The following is a 27,703-nucleotide window of genomic DNA, read 5'->3' as shown; positions in this document are numbered from 1 at the left end:
ACAGACATAAACGAAGAGTCACTGGAGATAAAAGTGTGGCTAAACACTTTATATTTATTTCAAATAATGGATAAATACTGATTTGCTCACAATCCTATTTATTGTACGGTAAGCAGAACAAACTACAGAAAGATATTATACAGTAATTCCAATCTATCAGATTTACAAGCTGACAGTTAATTAATGAAAGAGGAAATACATGTAAAAATCTCATTTGAAAAGACAATTGGAATAATTGATCAGGGTTTTTTTGCATTAACAAAAAAAAAGAATAAAAAGATTAATGGGACACTTATCACTTCTAAACCACTTCTACTATTAGACAGCTGACAAAAAGGAACTAAACAGAAGAAAACATAATCAAATTCTTATCAATTAAAATGACTGCAGCTATTAATAGTCATATTAATAAGCTCTAATCTTTGAGATGGTTTATTTTACACAGAAAACTGTTGCCTTGTACAAAGACATACTGTTTATATATGCACACTTTTTATATTAGGGATTTTTCACACATTCTGGTAAAACTCCAGATTTTGTGATTAAAAGCAACATAATGAAAGCTACAGGATGATACAAATTCCATTGATAAGTTTAAGAAGTCGAGAAGCTGTAATATATTATTATGAGGGTTATCCGGAAAATAAGGTTACAAGGCACGTAGCCCTTGCGGGGAATGTTCGCAGGGGAAGTTGCTGCTGAATGACAGGAATCTCTTGTTCCTGGTGATGTTCTGCTAATTTTGCTGCCAACACTAGTTTTCTGGAAGTGCTGCTCCCTGTATTTGAATGGGAACACGTAGGAAATACCCAAAACAGCTTTTGGACATCTATGAATTCACCTAAGGAGGATTGTGTTGAAGATCCCTATAAGAGTGTTCAGAAAGTCATTGGCCATCCATTTTCTTTTTGGCAATTCACTTTCTTAAGCATGCCTAGGTTTTAACTTCACTTTTTTTGTTGTTGGTTTCGTTTTTCTTTTCATCTTTAAAACTTGACTGGGTGGCTGAATGCTGATTAAACCCCTGTTGGACTTAATCTATTCTTTTTCTCTTGGATTTATATTGCTTACTTATTATTTATTTATTGTTAGAGTTGAAAGGGACCATGAAGGCCATCGAGTTCAACCCCCTGCCCAAGCAGGAACCCTATAGTACACCAGTCAAGTGGCAGTTCAATCTTCTCTTAAAAATGTCCAGAGTGTTGGAGTTCACAACGTCCGCTGGTAGGTTGTTCCATTGGTTGATCGCTCTGACTGTCAGGAAGTTCCTCCTTATCTCCATGTTGAATCTCTCCTTGGTCAGCTTCCAGCCGTTGTTCCTCGTCCGGCCCTCTGGTGCCCTGAAGAATAAAGTGATCCCCTCCTCTCTGTGACATCCCCTCGTATACTTGTAGACTGCTATCATGTCCGCTCTGGCCCTCCTTTTCTCTAGGCTATCCATGCCCAGTTCCCTCAGTCTCTCTTCATAAGTCTTGGTTTCCAATCCCTTAATCATCTTGGTTGCTCTTTTTTTGAATAACTTTTTGTTTTCCATAGGAAATGCGGTATAGTGTGAAATATGATGTTTCATTTTATTTACATCTATATATGACTCTGTACTATAATGTATTTAATCACACAATGTTTCTGACATGCTACATCAGTTCAGCAGGGCTAAAATATTTTACTGTTGGTTGTATCCGATGTATCTTGCTGCAGTATCCAACAACACTCAGCCAGCAACGATAGATTCCATTGTCCTGATACCATTTCACCTGGTAAAATCTTGTCACTAATTACACTTAGCTTTTCAGGAAAGTAGTTTAAGTTTGAATGCAGAAAGTTAATTTTCGAAATGCTGCACTTCATGGTCTGTACACTATTAGAAGTTTGTCAACCAGCTGAATGCAGTTCGATATTGTGTGGTTGCCAAGAAAATTGTCAATATCCTTGAATGTCTTCCAGCTCATTTTATTTGGCTCCACTAACTGATCTTTAAACTGCTTCTCACTGATGATGTGTCTGATCTGTGAAGCAACAAAAATGTCTTCCTCAATCTTGACATCAGTTATTCTTGGAAATATCTGTCACAAAAGCAAAAACTTCACCTTTCTCATTCATAGCTTTCACATTTTTTTTCCAAAGTCTGAGTTTTTTATGAAGCAAAGGCAAAAATATCTTGGTTGGGTCATCAAGTGGCTCATGTGCCTTCTTCTTTTTTGTCTTGAAACCAAATTCTTTTAATGTGGCAATTTCTTGTTAATGTAGTGTGATTCTCGTCCATGTCTGTCTGATTCACATATGTACAAGGATATTTGGCATATCCAAACTGCATTCCAAACAGTAGAGCACTACTTTTAATATTCCAGTTGTACTTGATGTCTTAGATGTTCCTTAGAAACATAGAAACATAGAAGATTGACGGCAGAAAAAGACCTCATGGTCCATCTAGTCTGCCCTTATACTATTTCTTGTATTTTATCTTAGGATGGATATATGTTTATCCCAGGCATGTTTAAATTCAGTTACTGTGGATTTACCAACCACATTTGCTGTAGGTTTGTTCCAAGCATCTACTACTCTTTCAGTAAAATAATATTTTCTCACGTTACTTCTAATCTTTCCCCCAACTAACCTCAGATTGTGCCCCCTTGTTCTTGTGTTCACTTTCCTATTAAAAACACTTTTCTCCTGAACCTTATTTAACTCTTTAACATATTTAAATGTTTCGATGATGTGTCGTCCCCCCCCCCCGTTCTTTGACAAGAGTTCCATATTTTTCTTCCATGTGTTCAACATAGCTAACAGGTACTAAAGAGTATACATTGCCATTGTCTAAAAACAAAAGATTTCTATAAAATGGTACATGATACATTAAATTACAGCTTATTTTCATGATTAGCAGCCAAAAATCTTTGAGTTATATCCCAAAATGTTCAGAAATCAAACTTCATTGTCCAGTATAATTTAACTTGCCTCAACTATGTAATTAAGACAATGTATTGGATTAATCTCATATATGTCTTAAAAGAGTTTTTTCTCATAAAGCCCAAAGACTTGAAATATGTGTTGATGGGCAGTCCAAACCAAACCAATTCTCATGATGAGAGGAAAAAGACAAAAAGCAAAATATGACATCAAATGTTATATCTTTATTAAAGGTATATGGAACAGGAAATATGTCTTCAAAAACTACAATTTAAGTCATCTGAATATACAGATCTTTTAACATATACAATTTGTGGAGAGTACACACCTACAAAAAGATATTGACAAATTTGAACGGGTCCAAAGACGGGCTACAAAAATGGTGGAAGGTCTTAGCATAAAACTTATCAGGAAAGACTTAATGAACTCAATCTGTATAGTCTGGAGGACAGAAGCGAAAGGGGGGACATGATCAAAACATTTAAATATGTAAAAGGGTTCAATAAGGTTCAGGAGGTAAGTGTTTTTAATAGGAAAGTGAACACAAGAACAAGGGGACACAATCTGAAGTTAGTTGGGGGAAAGATCAGAAGCAACATGAGAAAATATTATTTTACTGAAAGAGTAGTAGATGCTTGGAACAAACTTCCAGCAGACGTGGTTGGTAAATCCACAGCGACTGAATTTAAACATGCCTGGGATAAACATATTTCCATCCTAAGATAAAATACAGGAAATAGTATAAGGGCAAACTAGATGGATCATGAGGTCTTTTTCTGCTGTCAATCTTCTATGTCTCTATGACAGTAGTACATGTTTAACTGATATTGAAAACTGTGTGGAATATCGATATACCTTATTTTTTTTGCAAAGGAGTACATTAATTGAATGGAATTACATGTATATGCTTAATCTGTTTGTGAATAGTTATGGTTGACCTTTGACGGTCATAAGCAGTTATTCAAAATGTAACGAAATAATAAAATAATTATTAAATATGTATTACCTTCTATTAGGAGCTCTTGCCCATGACTGCCCAACAATGTGCGAGATAGGAATGGGGCAAAATCCACAAAGATTTCCCGAAGAAGAGGAGCCACTTTTTCCAAAGCTCTTTCAAGTTTCGCGGTTATGCTGTTGAAAGCAAAGTACGGCAAGTGAGGTAAACAAAGTTATCATAAAGTAATCCAAAGATGTTTAAAGCAGGTGGATAAAATAATTAATAACATAATTTGAACCAGGACAGTGTCAAAAAGTTTTTTTATCTAACGAATCAGTCAGAAACTAGTATACCCAATTTTCACATATTTCATAAGGGTTAACATATCTCCTACAAAAATATATATAATATGAAGATAAAGTCTGCTTTAAATTGATTTTGACTCTTGGTGATTTCATGGAGATAGGGGTTTTTGGCACATTCTTTGCCAATTTATTTATTTATTTATTTATTGGATTTGTATGCCGCCACTCTCCGGAGACCCGGGGCGGCTAACAGCAACAATAAAACAGTGTACAATAGTAATTCAATACAAAAAACGATTAAAAACCCATTAATATAAAAATCAAACATACATACATACATACATACATACATACATACATACATACATACATACATACATACAATGCATTGAATTGTAAAGGCCTAGGGGGAAAGAGGGTCCCAATTCCCCCATGCCTGACGGCAGAGGTGGGTTTTAAGCAGCTTACGAAAGGCAAGGAGGGTGGGGGCAATTCTAATCTTTGGGGGGAGTTGGTTCCAGAGGGCTGGGGCCGCCACAGAGAAGGCTCTTCCCCTGGGTCCCGCCAAACGACATTGTTTAGTTGACGGGACCCGGAGAAGATCCATTCTGTGGGACCTAACTGGTCGCTGGGATTCGTGCAGCAGAAGGCGGTCCCTAAGATAATCTGGTCCAGTGCCATGAAGGACTTTATAGGTCATAACCAACACTTTGAATTGTGACCGGAAACTGATCGGCAACCAATGCAGACTGCGGAGTGTTGGTGTAACATGGGCATATTTGGGAAAGCCCGTGATTGCTCTCGCAGCTGCAATGTGTAGTTTCTATTTAGTCCTTGGGTTAGAATGGCAATTGGGACTGGATTTTCTGCCACTGAGCTATGCTGTCATAAAGTGTGATGTGTTATGACTACATCGCTTAGCAACGGCAATTCCAACACTCCCAGTTGCTGTATTAACCCCAATACTATGCAAGTCATTATGGGGGAAGATGCAGGAGTATTAGGTAAGGAGTGAAGGGAAATGGGTGAGTGCTGCATGGAGAGAGGAATATGTAGACAAACTATTGAGGGCTTGGGTAGATGCTGGGGTGGGGTGAGGTATTAGCAGGGGTTGTGGGTGAGTGTTAGGACTCCATAGTGTCATCCCCAAACCCCCAACACTTTACCCTTAGATTATCTACGGTTGACCTATCCAGATTCCTAAGAGGTCAGTAAGGGGCGAGTACAAGTGCACTAGAGTGCCTTCCGTCCCCTGTCCTATTGCTCTCCTATATCTCCTATACCTTTCTTCTATTCCTATATCTCTTCTCCTATTCTTTCATTGATATGTTCTATTACTATATCTTCTTTTCTATTATGTCTTAGATATATTTTACTATGAGTATCTCCTCTATAACCTTCATCATGTATTTTACTATGTGTATATAGATATACATGTATACCCACTAAAACCAAAATAAATGGACAAAATAAATAAATAAAATGAATAAATAAAATAAATAATAAATAAGTGTGAGTAAGCAGGTAGGTACTGCAAGGGAATGCAAATTATGCCAGGGATTGCTATGGGTGTGTGCTACAGAGTGCTCGAGGTCTACACTGCCAGTTCTTATACTGATTTTGTTTGTGGGAAGCTGCCAGAGAATTTAGCAAATGGCAATCACATGATACTAGGATGCTGAAATCTGATATAGGCAAGCTGGCCGCCAAGCACGAAATCTCAATCACATGACTGGCACAGGTACTGCAATGATTGGAACTTCTGGGACCAGTCATAAGTACCATTTGTTCAGTGCTGTCGTCATGAATGGTTGTTGACTAAATGGCCATAAACTGAAGTCTATCTGTAACTCTTAAGATTTTCTATAGCCTCCCATTCAAGTATTAATGTTAGTCTGCCTTGCCTGTATTTGGAAATCTTCTAACTATCTACCTTTAAAACAAATGTACTGTATTTATAGCAGGTTACTACAGAATGGAGGCTGGTTAGTCTATGGTAGTTACCATACCCCTGAACCTATATCAGATTAATAATACAGTTTAATAATGCAATTTATATTTTCATAGAGCATTTCTTGTTGTATATACTAATGACACACACAAGCATTAATCAAGTTTCAGGTTTAAATTGATATCAACAAAGTGGGATACACATATCTGATGTCCAGTATTAAATAGATCATGTGCTTGCATCTAAAATTGCCACATACACCCAAAAAAGTCTGGTAGAATAAGTTGGATTCAGAGACAACTGTTCATGAACAGAAAGGCTTTTTCCATTAGCAAATTAGCATCCAGTGGAATATTCCCACTGGAGCAATGAAACAAGGCCACTACTATACTCATTTCTATTTCTCTTTTTTTCTACTGCATTGCTGTTATAATTATAAAATCTGCAAATCTAGAACAATCAACTACTGTATATCTATGAAATTGTTCAGCTCTGTTTAAAAGCGATGTTGAAATCTCATTTAAAGTTTCAAATAATTATAGAAATATTTGCATACAATTTTAAGGTATTAGTCTCCACAAGTGCATTTTGATCTCTAAATGTCCTGTATTATGATTCATATTATCCACACAAAATTATCCGTAGCTTTCAATAGGCAACAACGATCTGAAGATATTTATAAACTTAAAAATATAGGACACATCCTTAAAAACAGCATCAGAATAAATCATATCTGCTTACTTAAAAACTAATTGCACAGCCAATATAGTTTTTCCATTAAAAATCTGCCTAAATAAAATATTCCTTGTGCTGTGGGAAAAAAGAGAATTTTATCACAGAGACTTTGGTTTTATTTGCCTGGAGAAGTTCCTTGTTATAGTGACTGTAAAGTTCCTTTCCCTCACGTCTATAAATGTATTTCTAATGAAGTACAAAACCATAAAAGTACATAACAAAAATTATGATATTTCAAATCATCTGGCCCCAAAATATATCAATAAACAGAAAATAGGGAGAGAAGCTATTCTGTCGTTGGAGTATGTGCTCCTTATAATTGAACCTAGTAAATTAGTCAGATTACAGCTTCCTGAACGAGTTACAAAGTACAGTAATCAAATTAACATGTGTCTCTGATAAGACCAGGAATGTATTATTTAGTACACAAGCCTTAGCTATCGAAACAATTTCCAGTGCCACTGTAATGTGGACAACTAGTTTCTGAATTCAAAAGTTTATCTAAATGGAGACTGTGGGCTACCAAAGACAAGGTTAAATTCTTATTTCCTGACTTTAGTTTCAATAGTCTAGTCTAAGTTTAAATAACAGAGTTAAGATAAGGCTGGTCTTATTATGGGACTAGGGAATTGCCACTATGGAGCCTGTCAATCTAAACCGTTAAGGAAAGGACCTAGTCTGAGGATCTTCAGGTGAAAGCCCCAACTGTGACACATTGATCACATTGGTACGATCTTGAGTGTTCTCGTTCAAAAAAGTCACTAAGAGCAGTCATGCGTTTGGTCCAAAGAAATCCTACACCAAGTAAACATGCAAAGATGTTAAAGCTCAGACGCAACTACAAGAAACTAATAGCTAATAAGAAAGCTCAATATACAGCCGCAGTCTGGTCTAAGCTTGAAAATGCAGCAAAAGGGCCCAACCCAGCTATATTTTGGAATCTTGCATCTGGCTTGTTGAACTAGCGTAGGCTCCTACTTGATATTCCCATCCCAGCCTCAATTTGGGAGGATTTCTATACCACCTTATTTGCTACCCCTGAGCAAGATAACTCAGGAAAGATGATGACTCAGCCCCGGATCCTTGATAATCTTCCTACCTGGAAACCTGTTACAGTGACAGAAATTAAATGCATTATACAGTCACTGAAACCCAGTAAGGCACCAGGTGAGGATTTCCTGCCTCCTGAACTTTTTAAGACACATAGTGACTGGTGGGCTCCACTATTGGCAAGCCTGTTTACATACATAGACAAGACCGGCCACATCCCAGCAGGATGGGAACTTTCCATTGTAGTTCCCATACATAAAAAAGGAGACAAGGAAGATCCAAAAAACTATAGACCCATAAGCCTGATCGATATAACAGCTAAGATGTATGCAAAACATCTCTTGAGGAAAATAGAGGACTGGGTAATTGAGAAAAATATAATTGGGGAAGAACAGGCCGGGTTCAGACACGAACATTCTACAATAGATAACTGCTTTGTGTTACATCATCTTATTACCAAATATACAACTGATGGCAAACATTTATTTACTTCTTTTATAGACCTTAGCACAGCATTTGACTCTATAAACAGAGACATCTTATGGAAGAAGCTGGCCAAGTTAAACATGGAACCCAGATTACTATTCCTGATAAAGGCCCTCTACACAAACACATGTCTGAAAGTCCGTACCGGGGTCAGTGGCTCTCTTACTCAGAGCATCCCCACCTATAAAGGAGTCAGACAAGGATGCATCTTGGCCCCAACGTTGTTTAACCTTTATGTCAATGACATTCCAGGATTTCTCCAATCCACAGACCTGCACATGCCAAAGATCCTCAACAGACATATTAACATCCTTCTATATGCTGACGACATGGTTCTGATGGCACATTCCCAAGTAGGCTTGAGAAGACTGATGAGGAAATTTAGTGATTATTGTGCTCTTAACTACTTGAACATTAATAAGCACAAATCCAAAGTGGTGGTTTTTGGGAAAAGGCGAGTTAAATATAACTGGTATTTAGATGGGGAGCCTATAGAACAAACAGACAGATTCAATTACTTAGGGGTGGTTTTTACAGATACAGGGCCCTGGGCCAATCATTTTAAACAAAGTTCTATGAAGGCCACAGCACGCTCTAAAACGTTAATTAAATTACTTAGTTATAACCACCCAAGCTCCCTGCTCCCAATTCTGAAGGTCTATAAAGCAAAAACCGCACCTGTGCTAACATATGGTGCGGAATTGTGGGGCCTGTTAAAGGCTGCACCACTAGAACAAAACCAAGCATGCTTTCTAAGAACCATCTTGGGGACCGACAGAAATACATCCGCAGCAGCAGTAAGAGCTGAAACTGGCATCCATTCCATCTACAGTTTAACAGTTATTAAAGTCTTCAACTATTGGTGGAGGATTCTCCCAATGGAACCTGACAGACTCCCAAAAATGTGCTTAGAAGAACAGATGGGCACACCCAAACCCACTACATGGGTCAACCAGCTCTCTCAAAGCACCCTATATCTCGGTTTCTCAATGCAACACCTGCTTTCAGCTGGACATCAGGCCAAGGAAATATTTAAACAAAGAGTTTTAGATGTTAATGCACAAATTGATATGGAGGTACTTTCTAAGTGCAGGTCACTGAAATGGTTAGCCAAGAACAAAAGAGCCTTTCAACTAGAAAAATATCTGACAATGGGTCTGACCCAATACCATAGAACAGCACTCACTAGAGCAAGATTTGAGCAGTTAGATTCTATGGTTAGATACGGACGATTCCACCAAGTACCATATTTTGAGAGAACATGCATTTGCGGTGCACCAGAAATAGAAGACATTGCACATGTGCTACTCAATTGTAAACTATACTCTTCAGTAAGACCTCAGTATTTACAGCCCCTACTTGACAAAATCATACACTGGGACTGTAATAAACAACTATCATTTTTTCTTCAGGGTACAAATATATATGTAGTTTCTAGAACCGCTAAGTTTATAGTCAGGGCTGTACAGATGAGAATACGTTTTATAGAACATATTGGGGTGGCATGCAAAGGAGATGAACTTACTTAAGAATATTTTATATCAGTATCTTAGTTTTGTTTAATATAATCCTTTGCACGAGTTATATTCTCATGTTTTACTACTCAATTTTAGCTTATTATACTGCATTTTAACTTATTATTTATTCAAATTCCCTCTATTTTAGCCAATTTTACTGTATTTTAACCAGTCACAGTTTTATGATGACCGATGTGGTCCTTTTTCTTGCTTTGATATGGTCGATTGACTAATCAAATAAAGTTGATATTGATATTGACACATTTTCCCAATTCATAAGTTCTTTCTTCCTGGTAGTATTGGCAATGTGGCTGAGACTGTTGGTCTGGAACTTCTATTGGAATCAGAAGTGTGGCAGTTGTATTGTTCTGCCCCTCCCCCCTTTCTGCTTTCCTCACTCAATTTGTAGGGCCAGTAGTATCCCTCCTCTCATCACCCAAAAGAGAAGTCTTTGGCATCCAGATGTGGTCACATTTGTCTTCTGTTTCCTGTTAGTGTCACAAAATTTATCATGAGGATGCTGCCTGTTCCCATGCAATATTGATTGATTGATGGATTGATTGATTGGATTTGCATGCCGCCCCTCTCCGTAGACTCATCTTTAAATCTTGAAATACGTCTTTAAATCTTGAAATGCTGTGAAAAGCTGCCCAGTTTAGCTGCCCTTTATTCCCAGTCAGCTCAGCAAATTCACACTGACCTCAGAAAGAGATCTTGACTGGTGATCATAGTTCCCTCTAAGCTGAGCAGTGAGCAATCGCTCACTTAAAAATCATCATCAACTCAGAGTTTTCCAAACCTGCCCAGAAGCCGAGAGGGAAAGAGTGAGAGGGAAGGAGAGAGAGAGGAAGAGAGAGAAACAGAGAGAAAAAAGAGAGGAAGGAAAAGAGAAAGAAAAAGAATGGGAGTAAGGAAGAGAGAAAGAAAATCAAAATCTAGTTTGAAACTAGCTCAACTATTTAAGTGGCATTTTGATATTGATAGAGTTGCCCTATTATGAGCTCACTGTTATAGACACACAGTACAGTATTTTATTTTGAAATTCTCTGAGGCAAAACAGGGTGGGTTTTTTATTTGTTTGTTTGTTTGTTTGTTTGTTTGTTTATTTATTTATTTATTATTTCTGTGCCGCCCAGTCCCGAAGGGACTGCCGCTCAGACACTATACTTTTCCTCCCACCCCAAAAAAAAATTAGAGGGAACACTGCTGGTGATTATTTAAATTAAATAACAGTCAGTTCCTAAATAAGTAAGGGACTATAAGTAGCAGAAAGCTGGACTAATAGAATGAATAAACTGGATTTTCACAGTATGTTGATCATTCCCACACAGCAATCTGGGTGACAGACTAGGGACTCTCAGCTATCACCATGCCTTTACTATTTGTCCTTCTAAGTATGCTGCCCATCATGCCCTACTGGATTTATTTTAAAAAGCCATAACAAATATCATCCATACCCAACTCAAAATCTGAAACTGTAACCAAGAAGATTGTCCTGCATGAAGTCGACTGGTTACCCTTGTGTTTCCAGGTGCAATTCAAGATTGGTGCAGACCTGAAAGCAAGTATTTTCTGCAGTAGCTTCTGACTTACCGCTTCTACCTCACGAATCGCAGCAGCCGATAAGGTCCCACAGAGTTGGCCTTCTCCGGGTCCCGTCGACCAAACAATGTCGTTTGGCGGGCCCCAGGGGAAGAGCCTTCTCTGTGGCGGCCCCGGCCCTCTGGAATCAACTCCCCCCAGAGATTAGAACGGGGCCCCCCCTCCTTGTCTTTCGCAAATTACTCAAGACCCACCTTTGTCGCCAGGCATAGGGGAGTTAGGATATTCCTTCCCTTAGGCCATTACAAGTTATGTATGGTATGGTATGTTTGTGTGTATGTTTGATTTTTATAATAAGGGTTTTTAGTTGTTTTATTAAATTGGATTGTTACATGTTGTTTTTTATCATTGTTGTTAGCCGCCCCGAGTCTGCGGAGAGGGGCGGCATACAAATCCAATAAATAAATAATAAATTTATGGAACATCCTCCTGTCATAGATCAAAATAGCCTCGAGTCCATTAAGTTTAGCCTTTCATAGGGATCTAAAAATCTGGGTATGCTCCCAAGCTGTGGGGTAGAGACTAAATGTTAAGAGCCTGTTCCCTGCCTATATTGCTAACTGGCCAAAGATCCTGTTCTTGCATAGGATGCATTTAATTTTTCAGTTTATGGATCATTCTATCAAACTGTTGACATACACTAGACCTGATCATACACCTGCCTATGGGAGAGTCTATGGGCCCAGAGCTAATTGAGTGTGGTATAATGGACAGAGGCTTGTCCGGGCTGTAAGCAGCTGGGTCTGGGAGGTCAGAAAAGAAACATCTATTTTGTTCCAGGAATCCTGAGATACATGTTTGCCTGTTCTAGCACACACACAACCTGAGCCTCTCTAGATTAAACTCCAGGGTTTCTTTCTTATTGTGCTTGACAAACTAGTTGTCAGTTTGAGAACCCCTGATCTGACATATTAGATTACCAGTAGAAAGAAATTACATTGGTATAAATCTATCAAAATGTTTGGATTAAGCAAATTGCTATCCAAGAAGGCTTATAGTATAATTCATTAGTTAATATTTTTGATGCTTCAAGTCTCTGCTCTTTCTGTACAGATTTATATACCTACCATATCCTGACACCAGTTTCCAGTTCTAAATGTTTAAAGCAGTAAGAACCACTGCTAAGAATACAGAGGTTCAAAACACAGGCTGGGGAAAGGGAAGGGATTACAATCTTCTAGCACATTTGGTTTATTAGTTCCATTAGTAAATTATAGGATTAAATGAATTGTTAAACCAGTCAATCTTTAATGCAAACCATCTAAGTGGTAAAAGAGGCATTAAAATTGTTTCTCCTACTGCATTTCCAAGGAAGCAGGGAACACGTTGATTTTTTACTTCCTCTTTTAAGGTCATTTTCTGTTGCTTTAATCTCATCCCAACCTCTTGTGGTACTACAGCAGTAATTGTGAACCTTTTTTTCTTCGGGTGCTGAAAGTGTGTGAGTGCACACTATCGTGAATGCACAAATGCCCACACCCATTATTCAATGCCTGGGGAGGGTGGAAATGGCCTCCCCTGCTGCCCCAGAAGCCCACTGGAGGCCGGAAATGGCCTGCTTCTCAACTTCTGGTGGGCCCGGTAGACCCATTTTTTACCCTCTCCAGGCTCCAGAGCCTTCCCTGGAGCCTGAGGAGGGCAAAAACGTCCCCCCCCACTACCCAAGAGTCCCTCCAGAAGCCAAAAATACCCTCCCAGAGCCTCTGTGAAAGCCAGAAATCAGCTGGCCATCTTGCACATGCCCACTGGAGCTAGGCTAGGGCAACAGCTTGTGTGCCAGCAAATATGGCTCTGCGTGCAATCTGTGGCATGCGTGCCATAGGTTTGCCATCACTGTACTCAGTAATGGGCAGCCAAAATTTTTACTGCCCCACTATGGGTGTGGCTTATTTTGTGGGTGCGGCTTGATGGTCATATGACTGGGTAGGAGTGGCTTAATGGTCATGTGACCAGGTGGGAGTGGCTTGAACGATCATCATCGTTCAAGTGAACTGTTAAGTCCTCGACTTATAACCTCACCAGTGTCGCTCGCTGGGGTGACAATTTGCTTCGCGTTTCCCACGCTCTCTTTCCTGCGTCGCTCCCCACCTCAGGCTGGGTAGCTAGGCGAATGGGTGGTGATCAGCTGTTGAGAAAAGAGGGGCAGAAATGGCCCCCCTGCAACTCCTGCCAGTACTGGTGTCCCTGCTGCTTTCCAAGGAGGAGGAAGAGGATAGGAGGCGGGGGTCAGCTGGAGCTGGGCACACAACTTCATTTCCGCCAGTGGAACTGTGTTCCACCCCATCCTGCCTGCTGCCCACCCCTGACTGTACTACAACGCCTTAAAGGAGTACTGTTCCAAACTGTTTACAAACTGGGTGTACAAAATAGTTCAACCATCCATTTCCTTTCCTCTTATTTTCCTCAACAAAATGCTATTCTCCTCTCAAAGTTTAAAAAATATATTAGCAACTTAACAGGAGAGAACAGAGAACCTTTATCCTTTGTAATTATTAGAACTTTCTCCTTACCTTTCAGGAGGAGAGTTCCAATAATCCAAAGGTGGTAATGATCAGTGTAATATAGGTCAAAAGCGCATTTATAACACTGGCCATTACATGTATTTGATTTTTTATCTTATGGCATTTATTTCCTAGTAATGCTCTCACGGAATCATTCTGTCATTTTAACAAGAAGTGCCACAAGGCAGCCGTGAAGGAGAGTAGAAAGGATTATGCTGACTCCTGACAACCCACAGCAGATATTTTAAAAGGTTATGTATGTTCTTAATATAAACATGACATTAAAAGTTGAAGTTTTTCCCTAAAATTCTTCTTGTAGAAAAATGGTTTTCTACCCAGAGTATTTTGTTCAACAAATTTAAATTATTTCTGGAGACATGGAAAAAGCTTTTAGTAATAGAAAATTAGTAAAACAAAAATTATTTTACTGTTTAAACTATGTGTAGATGCATTATAGAAATTTCAAGAAAATTTTATGAAAAATAATACTTCATATAAAATTCAATTTCTGAAACACTGGCAACTACAAAGAAACATTCAAAGACTAAAATCTTATACTGAATTCAATGGTCCTTTTTCAAACCAGAAATATGCCACGCTATGAATCATGGAAAAACTACACAACATTTCATCTTTTCTAATGTTAGCATAAATATATAAAATGGCAAAACAAGAGTTAGTGAGGCACCGCATGAATAACTGAAAATCCCAGTTGTGAAGATGAGGCATTTGAAGTTAGAATAGAGTTGTAAGGAACATTAAATGTCATATAATCCAACTTCTTGTTCAAACAGAAGATCTTATACTATTCCAAATAAAGGACTGTGTAATCTCTTCTTCAAAACTCCAATGATGGAGTATCCACAACTTTTGGAAGCCTGTTTTAAAAGGCATCAAGAAAAAATAGACTTGGATATGCAATCCATTCATATTCTTAGCGATGCTAAAATTCAGATAAATAATAGCAGCTCTTTTACAATGACACTCAAAATAGCATGAAACAAGCAAAGAGCCGAGGTGGCACAGCAGGTAGAGTGCAGTACTGCAGGCCACTAAAGCTGACTGTAAATCTGCAGGTCAGCGGTTCAAATCTCATCACCGGCTCAAGGTTGACTCAGCCTTCCATCCTTCCGAGGTGGGTAAAATGAGGGCAATAATATGTTGGCTCTGTTAAAAAGTACTATTGCTGCCCTGAGTCTAAGGAGAAGGGTGGCATAAAAAACTGAATGAATGAATGAATGTTTAAGTTTAATATTATTATTAATAATAATATTAATATTATTAAGTTTAATATTAAATCAGCTTTCTCACATTGTTTAAATTACATAAACTGGAGAACAAATTCAATCTCTTCGCAATCTGATTACAAAGATCTAAATATCTCAATATAGATACAATTTACTGGATGAAATAACCCCAATCTCCATTGTTTATGCATTACATTCCACAATTAAAAGTAAAAAAAATATGATTATTTATGTTAGCTCAATCTCATATAAATCTTTTTAATTATTTTATTTATTTATTCATTTGTCCAATATACAATACATATGGAAGAGAATAGACATGAAGTAATATATATAAAGATAATATGTAAAAATAGAGAAGATATATGAAAGGAAGAAAATATATATGATATATGAGATAAAGGAAAGACAATTGGACAGGGGACGAAAGGCACACTAGTGCACTTATGTACGCCCCTTATCCCTAATATTAAACAATTCTGTAAAAATATTTATCCAGTCTACTTTAATACTGAAAATCCCATAACTGGTTGCCAATATATTCACTTTAGAAAGACTAGCATGATAAGTAACCTCTTCTTCAATCCATATTTTTGTCATAATCTAATTTTTACCCTCCTCCCAAATATAGTCAAACAAATATCTAGAGGGGGAAATGTCAGATTGTGAGAAAGCAAAACATAAAGATATATCTTTGAAACTGATTTAAAATTAAAATTGGATCAATTTCTTTTTTAAAGGACTATCTGATGTATAATTAGTGATTCAATGTTAAATAAAACATCAAACTGTAATCATCAAGACAGAATTCATGGCCAGATTGCAATTTGATAAACACCACTAAATATGTTTTCTTACTTCTATAACATTGTAACAATTGAATTTATATTTCAGGATCTTAAAATTGTAAACTTGATTATAAAAGGTTATAGGTAGATAGTAATGAAAATATTTTTCCTCAGAAAATGTGTGAATCCTATCTAAAAAAAATTAAATTAAAAATTTAAATCTCTTCTATAGTGTGTGTGTTTTTTATTTTAAAAAATTGCATTTATTTGTTTTTTCAAATATTTATAGCCATTCATCTCATGTATATGACTTTAGGGGGTTTACGATTAAAACCAATTTTTGAAAAAGAACAAAAAAGAATAGAACAATTTTTAAAAGATAACACAAACATTAAAAAAACCATCATAAAAATAGCTGAGGTAATCAGAATTTATCAATAGCATTCCATACAACCAATCTGTCAGTCATACTACATTCCCTGGTTGCCATAATGAGTTGCTAAACCTGTTTTCAGGGTCTTTCGAAATACTGCCAGGGCATTCTTATATTTACATTTATATATTTACATCAGCAATGTTTGCTATATGAGAAAATATTGAAGAAAAATATGATTCTTAGTATATTAATTATGGTTACATGGTTACATGTAACATGGTTATAGCTCACATTTGTACTTCAGTAAGTTCCCAAGACAGTACATTTTATTTCAAAAACCTAGAATCCTTTACAAAGATATTTGCTGCTAGTAAGTTCTCTGCCTTTCATTTTTTTTAATCCACCTCCAGACTAATCAATAGAGTATACCTCATGTTTTCAGCTGAATCTTCTGGCATTGGTGCAACGGTTTGAACAGCAGGGAGATTCTTACTAGTAGCACCATTTACAAAACTAGATGATGACGATGATGATGAAGATCCCGAATCCACCGCACCTATCCACCAAAATAGAGTATATTCAGTCTGAAAAGCAATGCATCAACTTCACAGTAAATCACAATGTATCTATTTTCTATGCATCATAATTCTGGACTGCTATCACTTTTAGACAACATTTTTCGCTTAAAAAAATTGAGCAACTAATAATTAAAACTTGAATTAAATAAATTAAAATAATTTATTCAGTAGGGAATACTCCAAAATTCAATCAAAACCATTCATTCTTTTTTTCTTAACTATACTCCAAAATGCTATAGTACAAATATTTATTTCCAAGTTTTCTCATGATTATGCATGAAAAAAAAACCTGAAACCAATTTTTTAAAATTATAGGAGAAAATCATTTAGAATATCTTGCCCATGTCTAATTTACATTCTAATTGTTTAAAAAGTTTTATAACTATACTTCACAAATATATTTCATAAATATATATATATATATCCCTTTTGAACAAAATGTCAAACCCATTTGGCGAAACAATTATTATAAAACTCAAGGCTAAAACATGAAAACAGCAATAAGCATTTCCAGTTTCATCTAGTGCAGAGGTGGGTTCCTCCCAGTTTGGACTGGTTTGCCAAAACCAGTAGCGGCCTGCTGATGAGATGTCACAATGGCATCATGGAATGGGTTGAGTACCAGTCTGTGGGAACTGCCATATTTTTAATTTTTTATTAAATTAAAAAAATTCTTCTGAGCATGCGGTCGCCATCTCGTTTTCAGGTTTTTTTTTAAAAAAATCAGATTTTTCACTGCTGTGCATGCGTATAGCCATGAAACACGGCCACACAGCAAGGAAAGAAGCGAACTGTCAGTAAGGTAAGTTAGAACCCATCACTGATCTAGTGTTAATGGAAATAAAATTGAATATGTGGAAGTATCTGATCTTCATAAACCAGTAAGATGTCATTTATATCTTTCAGTAAATTAGTCACTATTCTGAGTACACAGTGGTACCTCTACCTACAAACATCTCTACTTACGAACTTTTCTAGATAAGAACCGGGTTTATCAAGATTTTTTTACCTCCTCAAGAACCATTTTCCACTTACAAACCCCAGCCTCCGAATCTGTAACTGGAAAAGGCAGGGAGAAGCCTCCATAGAGCCTCTCCAGGAATCTCCTGGGAGGAAACAGGGCCTCCACCCTCCCTGTGGTTTCCCCAATCGCATGCATTATTTGCTTTTACATTTATTCCTATGGGAAAAATTGCTTCTTCTTACAAACTTATCTACTTAAGAACCTGGTCACGGAACGAATTAATTTCATAAGTAGAGGTACCACTGTATTTCATTAAAAATCCCAAAGAAATATTATAAATGACATGTTCTGAGAAACATGTTCCAAATTACTATGAGCAGATTTTGGCATATGTTTGTGGCATATATAGTAGAAGAGATGAAAACAAAAATATCTTGTGTACAAGTAATACCATTTACACCAATGCAAACAGCATACAGAAAGCAATAAAATACAGCTATCATGAAATCTATGAGCTGTTTCCTCGATAAGTTATCCTATTATTAAGTATTTTACATTATTGGATAGTTTGTTTTAAGAACATGGTCATTTCAGTAATCATTTCTACTAGGGGATTTTTCATAAAAGATTTTAAATACCTCTTCCAATATATTATTATTATTATTATTATTATTATTATTATTATTATTATTATTAATTAGATTTGTATGCCACCCCTCTCCGTAGACTCGGAGCGGCTCACAGCAATAGGAAATAGCAAATTAATGTCTAGTCAGGTTGATTCTATTTCTATGAACTAATATAATATAATATAAAAAATAATAATCAAGGACTGCTGATAAACTTTAGGGGCATTTCACATAGCAGATTGAGCTTATAATTGTGATATCCTTCAACAATTTCCCCCTTTTCCAACCACTAACTGAATTTCTTGATTTAGAAGATAAATGTTCTGGGGATCTTTTCAATTTACACACTAGGAAGTGAGAATGCTTAAAGATATTTATTACAAAAGGATTTCAAATATAAGAAAGATACAAAAAGCACCCAAAAAAAATTCTGAAGGAGAAAGACAAAATTCTCAAAAATATCTGAAGATAATACCTGTTGTATTTATCATACTTTTTGGGGTAGCTCCTGTGGCAGCAAATATATTTGGCGTACTGCTTGGTGGTAGTCCACCTCCAGCTGTGGTAGTTCCAACAGTGTTGACTGCTAGACTTCCAGGGGGAGGTTTTTTCACTGGAACTACAACACTTCTACAGAGGAAAGAAAAGCAGTGCAAAATAAGAAAAAAAATTGCTTTTCTCCTTTCCTATCAATACACTAGAGGAAGAAATCAACGTATTATTATTACATAAATAAAACATCAAAGCAAACATAAAGCATAGGAAGGAAAGAGGGACAAAAAATTAAACAAAAGAATAATATATAATAACATATAATATATAATATATAATATACAGTGATACCTTGTCTTACAAACTTAATTGGTTCCAGGACGCGGTTCTTAAGGTGAAAAGTTTGTAAGATGAAACAATGTTTCCCATAGGAATCAATGGAAAAGTGATTAATGCATGCAAGCCCAAAATTCACCCCTTTTGCCAGCCAAAGCACCCGTTTTTGCGCTGCTGGGATTCCCCTGAGGCTCCCCTCCATGGGAAACCCCACCTCCCACACTTCTGTGTATTTGCAATGCTGCAATTTCACTGAGGTTCCCCTTGCTGGGAAACCCCACCTCCAAACTTCCGTTGCCAGCGAAGTGCCCGTTTTTGCACTGCTGGGATTCTCCTGCAGCATCACAAAAACACGGAAGTCCGGAAATGGGGTTCCCCATTGAGGGGAGCCTCAAGGGAATCCCAGCAGTGCAAAAACAGGTGCTTCGCTGGCAATGGAAGTCTGGAGGTGGGGCACCCCAGCGGCGGCAGTGGGTTTGTAAGGTGAAAATAGTTTGTAAGAAGAGGCAAAAAAATCTTAAACCCTGGGTTTGTATCTCGAAAAGTTTGTATGATGAGGCGTCTGTAAGACGAGGTATCACTGTATAATATATAATACATAATACATAATATAATATAATAAGTCAATATTATATCATGAATGATTTTAAGGAATAATTAAAAGCATTTAAATATGAATATTAAAAATGTATCCTCAGATGACATTTATACAAAGAAAAATAATATACTATAGACAATATAAACATAACGAATAAACAGCATTTTTAGTCATTTTTTTCATCAGAAAGCACATTAAAATAATAAAATATTTCTGATATTTTTCCGGCAATATGATAATGTAACTCTGAAATGATCTCAAAAGTAATTTGATTTAGGGCTACTTGATCAGGACTGGAAAAAATCCAGATGACCATTAAAAGCCAGGAAAATGCTCTTAATTCTATTATTTAGAGATAGGCCTGATTTTTGCATCTCAGATCTGGTAGCCTTTTTTATGTTATTGCTTCTGCTTATGGAGTTGTTACTCATACCTTCAAATATTATAATAATAGATTTACATGAAATCAGTAAATCAAAATTATTTATTTCAGCACTACCATAATAATGTGTCACTGTAACATCCTTAATGTGAAGCTTATGCATTGTGTGTAGCAAATAGATACAGAAAGGTTTATAATGAGAAGTAATTACAATATAATTTTATAGAGTATGATCTAACCAAGATAAAATTCAGTAGACAACCTAAGCAAGGCACAGGACTAAATTGTTACGCTAAAGTTTTTGTGGACTAAAGGATTGAAAGACTTGAATTTCATGAGAGAATTCCAGAAATAACAGAGAAACATACCGTAAAAGAAAATCCCCTCAAATCCTGCTATGTGTGTATTATCTGGAATAAGGAGTCTTCCCAAGAAGGATGAGCAAGGATACCAGGAAAGTATGCCGGGAGTATAAACTTCCAGCAATATTTTCCAAGATATGTCATCCCTCCAGGAAAATGCTGGAGGCAGATGATCACTTTAGGGATAACAGGGAGGATAAATAGTACAATGCAAAGGAAAACCCCTTCTGCATTTTATTCCCCCAAAACTGAACTGATAGGCAAGATTAAGTATTGACCCTATATTGCCTGATGATAAGCCCCTTAATCAGATGGCACTAAAGATGGTTCTAAGTAATAGCTGAGTTCTAATGGGGTTTATTGATGCAGCCAGCATATAAGCCTTCCCGATGTGTAGTTGCAAAAGCTGCTATGAAAGAAAAGAAAACCTAACACTTTTAAAACACAATTATAGAGGCAACATTGAATATAAGAAGCATGAACAGGGGAAACATCCGTGTAGAAAAAAATACGGTGACTACACACTGACATCGCCAGCGCAATCAAATTGAAATGAAAAAAATAGAATGAACAATATGGCTTGAAAGCTTATAGCCAAGTTGCTACTTGGGTATGATGTAGTCAGTGACTGAATACGTAATATCAATTAAATTTAATGGACAGCCGTTTAATATCATGTTTATCCAATTTTGTGCTCTAACCATTCATGCAGAAGATTAGGAGATTGATGGGTTTTATGGTCAAGTTCAGTCTGAAATCAAGAGAAGAGCAAGCAAGATATGTTGCTTTTGATTGGGGATTTGAAAGCTAAAGTTGGAAACAATAAGAAAATCGAGTTGTACTATATCTAGGAAATTGGGGGGGTGGGGGAGCAGTTTTTGCCTTTTCAATGATTTTTTTTCATTGCTAACAGTTTAAACAAATAAAATTGTGCATTTTACATACGGACGTCATCCAATGGAGCACAAAGAAGTTATATTATTAGTACCATGAAGTAGAAAAGCAGAGTTATCAGCAAAGAGAAAGTCAATGGCTAATAGTAGAAAAGACTGTGAATGGGTTGCACACAAATAGTAAATGGGACTAAAGCAGAATAATAGTGTCATAGGAGAATATTCTATAAGTAGAATATCCTCTACACTTGTAATATAAAACAATGTTAATAGCATGAAATTTACAGAATATCAAGCTCTGGATTTAAAATGGGTGCACATTTCAATCAACAAATACCAAATAAAAAACCTGTCCTAACATTTATTTCCTCTAAAAGCTAGTAAATTCACCATGGACAGCTTCTGCATCTTCTGTTCTGCTAAAAATACCCTGGAATTTGAGATTTTAGCCAACAGTTACCTAAAAGAAAGTACAGACCAATTTGTTTCCCCTGATTGTTTCTTTGGACAGAATAAATTATGACCAATCTATTTTACTAAATTCAGGAGAATTTTAAAAGGTGGTCACGGGCAGGGAGAAAGGATAAGTTTAAAAACAAAACTTGGTGTTTATGCTTTTATTTTGTGAATTTAGCTTGTTTTCATATCTACAGGCCTTGCAATTCTTTTTTTTTTAGGGTAGCTGATATTAAACAATTTACTTCTTGTGATGCGAGATTTTAAATCTCACAGAGTTGTATAGTCAATGTAATAATGAACTAATGATAAACTTGTAAATAAGAACCATTTTAAATAAATGAAAATAAAACATTTAATCTATGAATGTCTCTGCATGCATTTCCATATACAGCAAAATATCTAACACATATTAAAAAAAAATAAAACAAAGATGTGTCCCTTTCACTCTAAAATTGTCATAGCCACAGCAAGTAATCAGTTGCTTGTGCTGTTGAAAATACCACTACATTTTTTCCATGTGATATTGGAGTCATAACTTTGAATCAAGAGTCTACGGCCAAAGAAATCTGTTTATATAGTTTTTGATGTAATTACAGCTGCACCTTAGGACAGATGAGACAGAAGGCAGGGATATATTGAAACTGATTGAAAAATGCAGTTGTCCAGAAGCACTTGTGGGGAAGAGGTCTCTGAAAAGCTGCTCAAAGCTTCAGAGTTTGAAGTGAAATTTTTGATGTTGTCACTCTCAATCTATTGAAAAGCTGACGGACAATCAAACCCGTCTGGCTAGCTGGCAGCTCATTTTGCTGGCAGGTGGCAAACAATTAGACACACCAATTTGTGCCTCCTGATGACATTAAAGCATGAAACTAAGTTGTATGCAGGGCCTAGTGATTTGTGTGAAAGCATTTCAAAAATAATACTCTTTGCCGTGGCAACTCATTTCAGACTGCCACCTTCCATTATGGCTTTGAGTAGTGAAGACGACAGACTTGAGTTACGTGCAGTGCAAGGGCGCTTCTGTTCAATCCGTCATCAGCGCCCCCCGAGACCTCAATCCCTCCTTTCATCAATATCACCTCATCATTTACATTCGATAGTACTTGAACTGCTGAATACATTAACAGAGAAGATCTATTTCATGAATGTATGTATGTATGCATGTATGTATGCATGTATGTATATCTCCATAGATATATGGTGTTTTTAACATTTCACTTGCAATTCTAAGTGTTTTTAAAAGAATTTTTAATAGGTTTTAGAAAACAGTTTTTTAGAATTATATAATTCTTTGTTTTATTTGTAATGAATAAATACATAAGTATTTACTTGCTGTGTGAACACGGGCATTTAAATATTTTTTAAATGGATTTTAAGATTCTGCAGGAAATCTTTAATAATCTTTAGCTACTAGAAAATCTTATAAAAACTTTTATGAAAAATAACATCCACTAGAATAAATAGGTAGTTATAAAAAGCAGAACATCCCAACAAATATTTATCTTTTAGAATGATAGAAATATTTTGAATTAATATGGCAATAGTACAAAAAATTACATAAGCGTACCCTGACAGTTAGTTCACAGATTAAAGTCATAGCCATGCAAAATACAATTTTTATTCTACTCAACTAATTTCGAATATTAAGAAAATAATATACATTACAATCTCGGACCTATTCAGATTTAAAACTCTTGTCATGTCACATTCTAAGAAAGAATTGCAGCAGCTCTTCGACTTCTGCTACTTACAACTACTGTAACTGCACCTAAAAAATCTGGACTAAATGGCAATAAGAGTTAGGATTTTATATCTCTTTGCTATCATGAAGTGACTATCCAGTTTTTGCAACTAATATACTACAGTACATCTGTTTTCTCCTTTGTGTTTCACAAGGGATTGAAAGATTCTGTCTTCTGCCACAAATAAGCTACAGTTTCCTGTTAAATAAAATGACATATTATGTTTATTGTACATTTATTGTACAGCATTGTACAGTATTTATCACCAAAGTTTGATCTTGATATGTTGAAGTTTTGATGTCTTCTTGTTTGCAAAGGCTTACTCTTATAATAGTAATATAATGTAGCTTTAAATTGATTATGTTATAGAGATAGGGTTAGAACTAAAACTGAAAACTGAAAATAAGGGATTTACAAATATAGTAAAGCAAACATTTTCTAAGAGCAATAGTAGTTAACAGATTTTTAAAAGTTTCATCTTTTTTTTATATTTAAATAGCCTATACCTACTAATTACAATCTTTTCTAACGTTTGAAGTATTACATCATGAGTTTAGGAACAAATATAATTCCAAACATATGTTAGAATTGGATAAAAAATTGGAAAGATTGCACAATTAGCTGAACTTTTTGCCAAAGTTTTTATCCTAGAAATATCTTCCCATCTACTGTATTCCTATAAACCTATGCACCTGTAATGCACAAACTAAAAACAAAAACACTCCTAATATGCACAAAAAGGCATTTACAAGCACATATGCCACAAACAAAAGCATATAACCCATAAAAAAGTTATCTTTCCTTCTCTATAACAGTTGTGAAAAACAAATTAGAATAACAAAATTGGAAGACCCATTAATCCTTGATTAATTCAAGTTAAAGCATCCCTAATTGATGATCCAAGTGCTAATTCAAACCATTGGGTAAAGGCAAACCCATCACTCCACTAATTAGTTCCTGTGAAACTGTTTCTGTTATTTCCTTACTGTTAGGAAACATTCAATTAGAATGTCTTCTTGATCACAATCTGTGACAACCACTTTAAAACTTTGTGTTAGTATGAGGACTCATTGAAGAGCATTTTTGAAGGTGCTGATCAAGTCAACTTTGAAACCAATAGAATTGTCATCAATCCTACATTTAGTTATGAGTGATAATCTAAATATTATGAAATACATTGTCAAATGTTTGCCAATAATATTAATATAATTTACTAAGGAAATTAAAACCTTTTAAACAATATAGTATAATATAAAGGCACAGTGTACTGTTCAGGAATCCTAATTTCTACTTTTTTGTAATCACTTTGTTTTCAAGGTACAGTGATACCTCGTCTTACGAACCCCTCGTCATACAAAATTTTCGAGATACGAACCCGGGGTTTAAGATTTTTTTTTTTGCCTCTTCTTCTGAACTATTTTCACCTTATGAATCTGCCGCTGCTGGGATGCCCTGCCTCCGGACTTCCGTTGCCAGCTGAAGCGCCCGTTTTCACACTGGTGGGATTCCCCTGAGGTTCCCCTCCATGGGAAACCCCACCTCTGGACTTCCACGTTTTTGCAATGCTGCAGGGGAATCCCAGCAGAGGAATCCCAGCAATCGCAAAAATGGGTGCTTTGCTGGCAATGGAAGTCCGGAGGTGGGGTTTCCCAGTAAGGGAAGCCTCAGCGAAATCACAGCACTTGCGATGCTGCGATTTCTCTGAGGTTTCCCTCGCTGGGAAACCCCACCTCCAGACTTCTGTTGCCAGTGAAGGCCCATTTTTGCGATGCTGGGATTCCCCTGCTGGGATTCCCCTGCAGCATCGCAAAAATGTGGAAGTTCGGAAGTGGGGTTTCCCATGGAAGGGAGCCTCAGGGGAATCCCACCAGCGTGAAAACGGGCGCTTTGGCTGGCAAAAGGAGTGATTTTTGGGCTTGCACGCATTAACCGTTTTTCCAATGATTCCTATGGGAAACATTATTTCGTCTTACGAACTTTTCACTTCATGAACCTCGTCCTGGAACCAATTAAGTTCGTAAGACAAGGTATCACTGTACTTATAGATTCTTCTTTGGGGGTATGCTGTGGAGATTTAAATTCATCCCTAGTAAACACGTATCTTTACCAATTAATTTCAAACCTCATCCCTGCCACTTTATATTGCTCTTTCCAATTGACGATAGAAACACTCTTCTCAAAATATATTAAGTCAAAAATCATACTTGACTATTTGTTCCCATTAGCATTTCTTTTCTTCATCTGAATATGTGGCATTTTGATTACCCCCCCATCTATTTCAAACATGTTTCATGACACCTTTGGTTTTTGTGTGTGTGTTCTTAATACCCTCAGCTTTAGCATTGGGTTTAGATTTTTCTGACTCTGTTTTAGGTTTTTCTAATACCATCTTGTACAGTTATTTGGTATTGGCTTATAATCTTAATGGTATCCTAACTCCCTTTACAGTTCCCATATCTGTCTTCTTTTGCCTTTTCTGCAGTCAATTTTTTTGTGTAGTCTATTATTTACCTATTTCTTTTCATCACCAAAAGTAGAGGAATTCAGACTCTGTATGTACAGGACATAAACATTTGCAAACACAAACACTCAATTAAAAGTAACAAACATATAGCCAAGGGAATTATAAAATAAAATAAAACAAACTGTCCTTTAGGATGACTTTATGACCTATGATTATTGTGAACATCTATGAAAATAACTGTGTTCACATTCACATTTTTAGCTGCAAACATTTCTAGTTACTTTTTCACCCAGACGTACATTGATGTACCATTTCCTAGGAAGATATGTCAGTAAAGCAGGACAAGAACTAAACTGACTGGTAGAAATAATGTCTTCTGAATATTTGCAATGTTTCTGGTTTACTCACCAAACCATGGTTAAATGTTAGTTTTATGTATGAACATAGCAAGGTTCAACTATTAAGAATAAGGTGGACAGGATGGCAGAAACAGACAGAAACAAACACAGACAGACAGATAATTGGATATATTACATACCTGTCAAAAGAGTGAAACTGCATTGGAAGAATAGGTTGAGCTTCTCTTTTCAGTGCAGGATCAGGATAAGGAATTGGATCAGGCCCACATTCTGGAATTTCAACTGGTGCTGCTACCAGACTTTTCAATATCTCTTTAACATTAATACCTTTGCTTTGGCTAATACTTGATATTGAAGATGCAGGCTTCAAAATTTCACTGGGACTTTCCGTTAAACTTTCCTGAGATTTCTTCACCTCAGATGACAAAGTAGAGAGTAATTCACTCATATTATCTGGACCAGGGCTTGTTTCTAAATCTGTCCCATTTAAAATACTGGGTATTTGTTCCTCTTCAATTCCAGAATCAGTGTGAGGAATAGAGCTTTCCAGTGGAATATCTTCAATTGGTGTTGGAGTTTCTTTTTCTTTGGGATTGTCTGGAAATATAGCAGGAGTTTCTACAACAGAAAAAGTAGAGGAATATTCAAGTCTGTAAATGAATAGAAATGTCAACACAAAATAAAGGCAGGAAAATATAGGTGGAAGATCCTCCAAAATGCATTCTTATTCTGGAATTTCACGACACAAACATTTACCAGTCCTATGCTACAAGGCTTCAATGTGAAATCAGAAAATGAATGCTTCAGAAATAATTGCTCGATCTTAACATTCTGTATCTATTCAATAAGTCATTTAGTAGCAAACATGTAAAAAATAAGAAGACATTTGACTGATCTGCTAGTTTCCTATATTGTTTCATTGGACCTGCCCAAATAAAGGCATGTCTCATCACCAACCTTTGACAATGATAGAGAATGCAGATGACCTAACCCAAATTTTGAAGACATAGATGAACAATTTGACAAGAAATTTGCATCCG

General features: G+C 36.4%; 1 protein-coding gene across 5 annotated transcripts in view; it reads right to left on the bottom strand.

The window, feature by feature from the left end:
* NBEA (neurobeachin) overlaps window positions 1-27,703 on the bottom strand; it is a 428,967-nt gene that overhangs the window by 275,008 nt on the left and 126,256 nt on the right. For 4 of the 5 annotated variants that reach the window (XM_070749903.1, XM_070749906.1, XM_070749905.1 and 1 more), the window contains 4 exons: window positions 26,843-27,281; window positions 19,052-19,206; window positions 16,835-16,961; window positions 3,914-4,041 (listed from right to left, as the gene is read on the bottom strand). In XM_070749903.1, coding sequence (XP_070606004.1) covers window positions 3,914-4,041; window positions 16,835-16,961; window positions 19,052-19,206; window positions 26,843-27,281 — 849 coding nt within the window. The remainder of the gene's footprint in view (window positions 1-3,913; window positions 4,042-16,834; window positions 16,962-19,051; window positions 19,207-26,842; window positions 27,282-27,703) is intronic. The other variant, XM_070749901.1, reaches the window with a different exon arrangement.

Source organism: Erythrolamprus reginae, chromosome 4 (genome assembly GCF_031021105.1).
Source record: "Erythrolamprus reginae isolate rEryReg1 chromosome 4, rEryReg1.hap1, whole genome shotgun sequence".
Classification (NCBI taxonomy): Eukaryota; Metazoa; Chordata; class Lepidosauria; order Squamata; family Dipsadidae; genus Erythrolamprus; species Erythrolamprus reginae.
The sequence above is the reverse complement of the archived record's forward strand: the minus strand, read 5'-3'. Positions and strand labels throughout refer to the sequence as shown.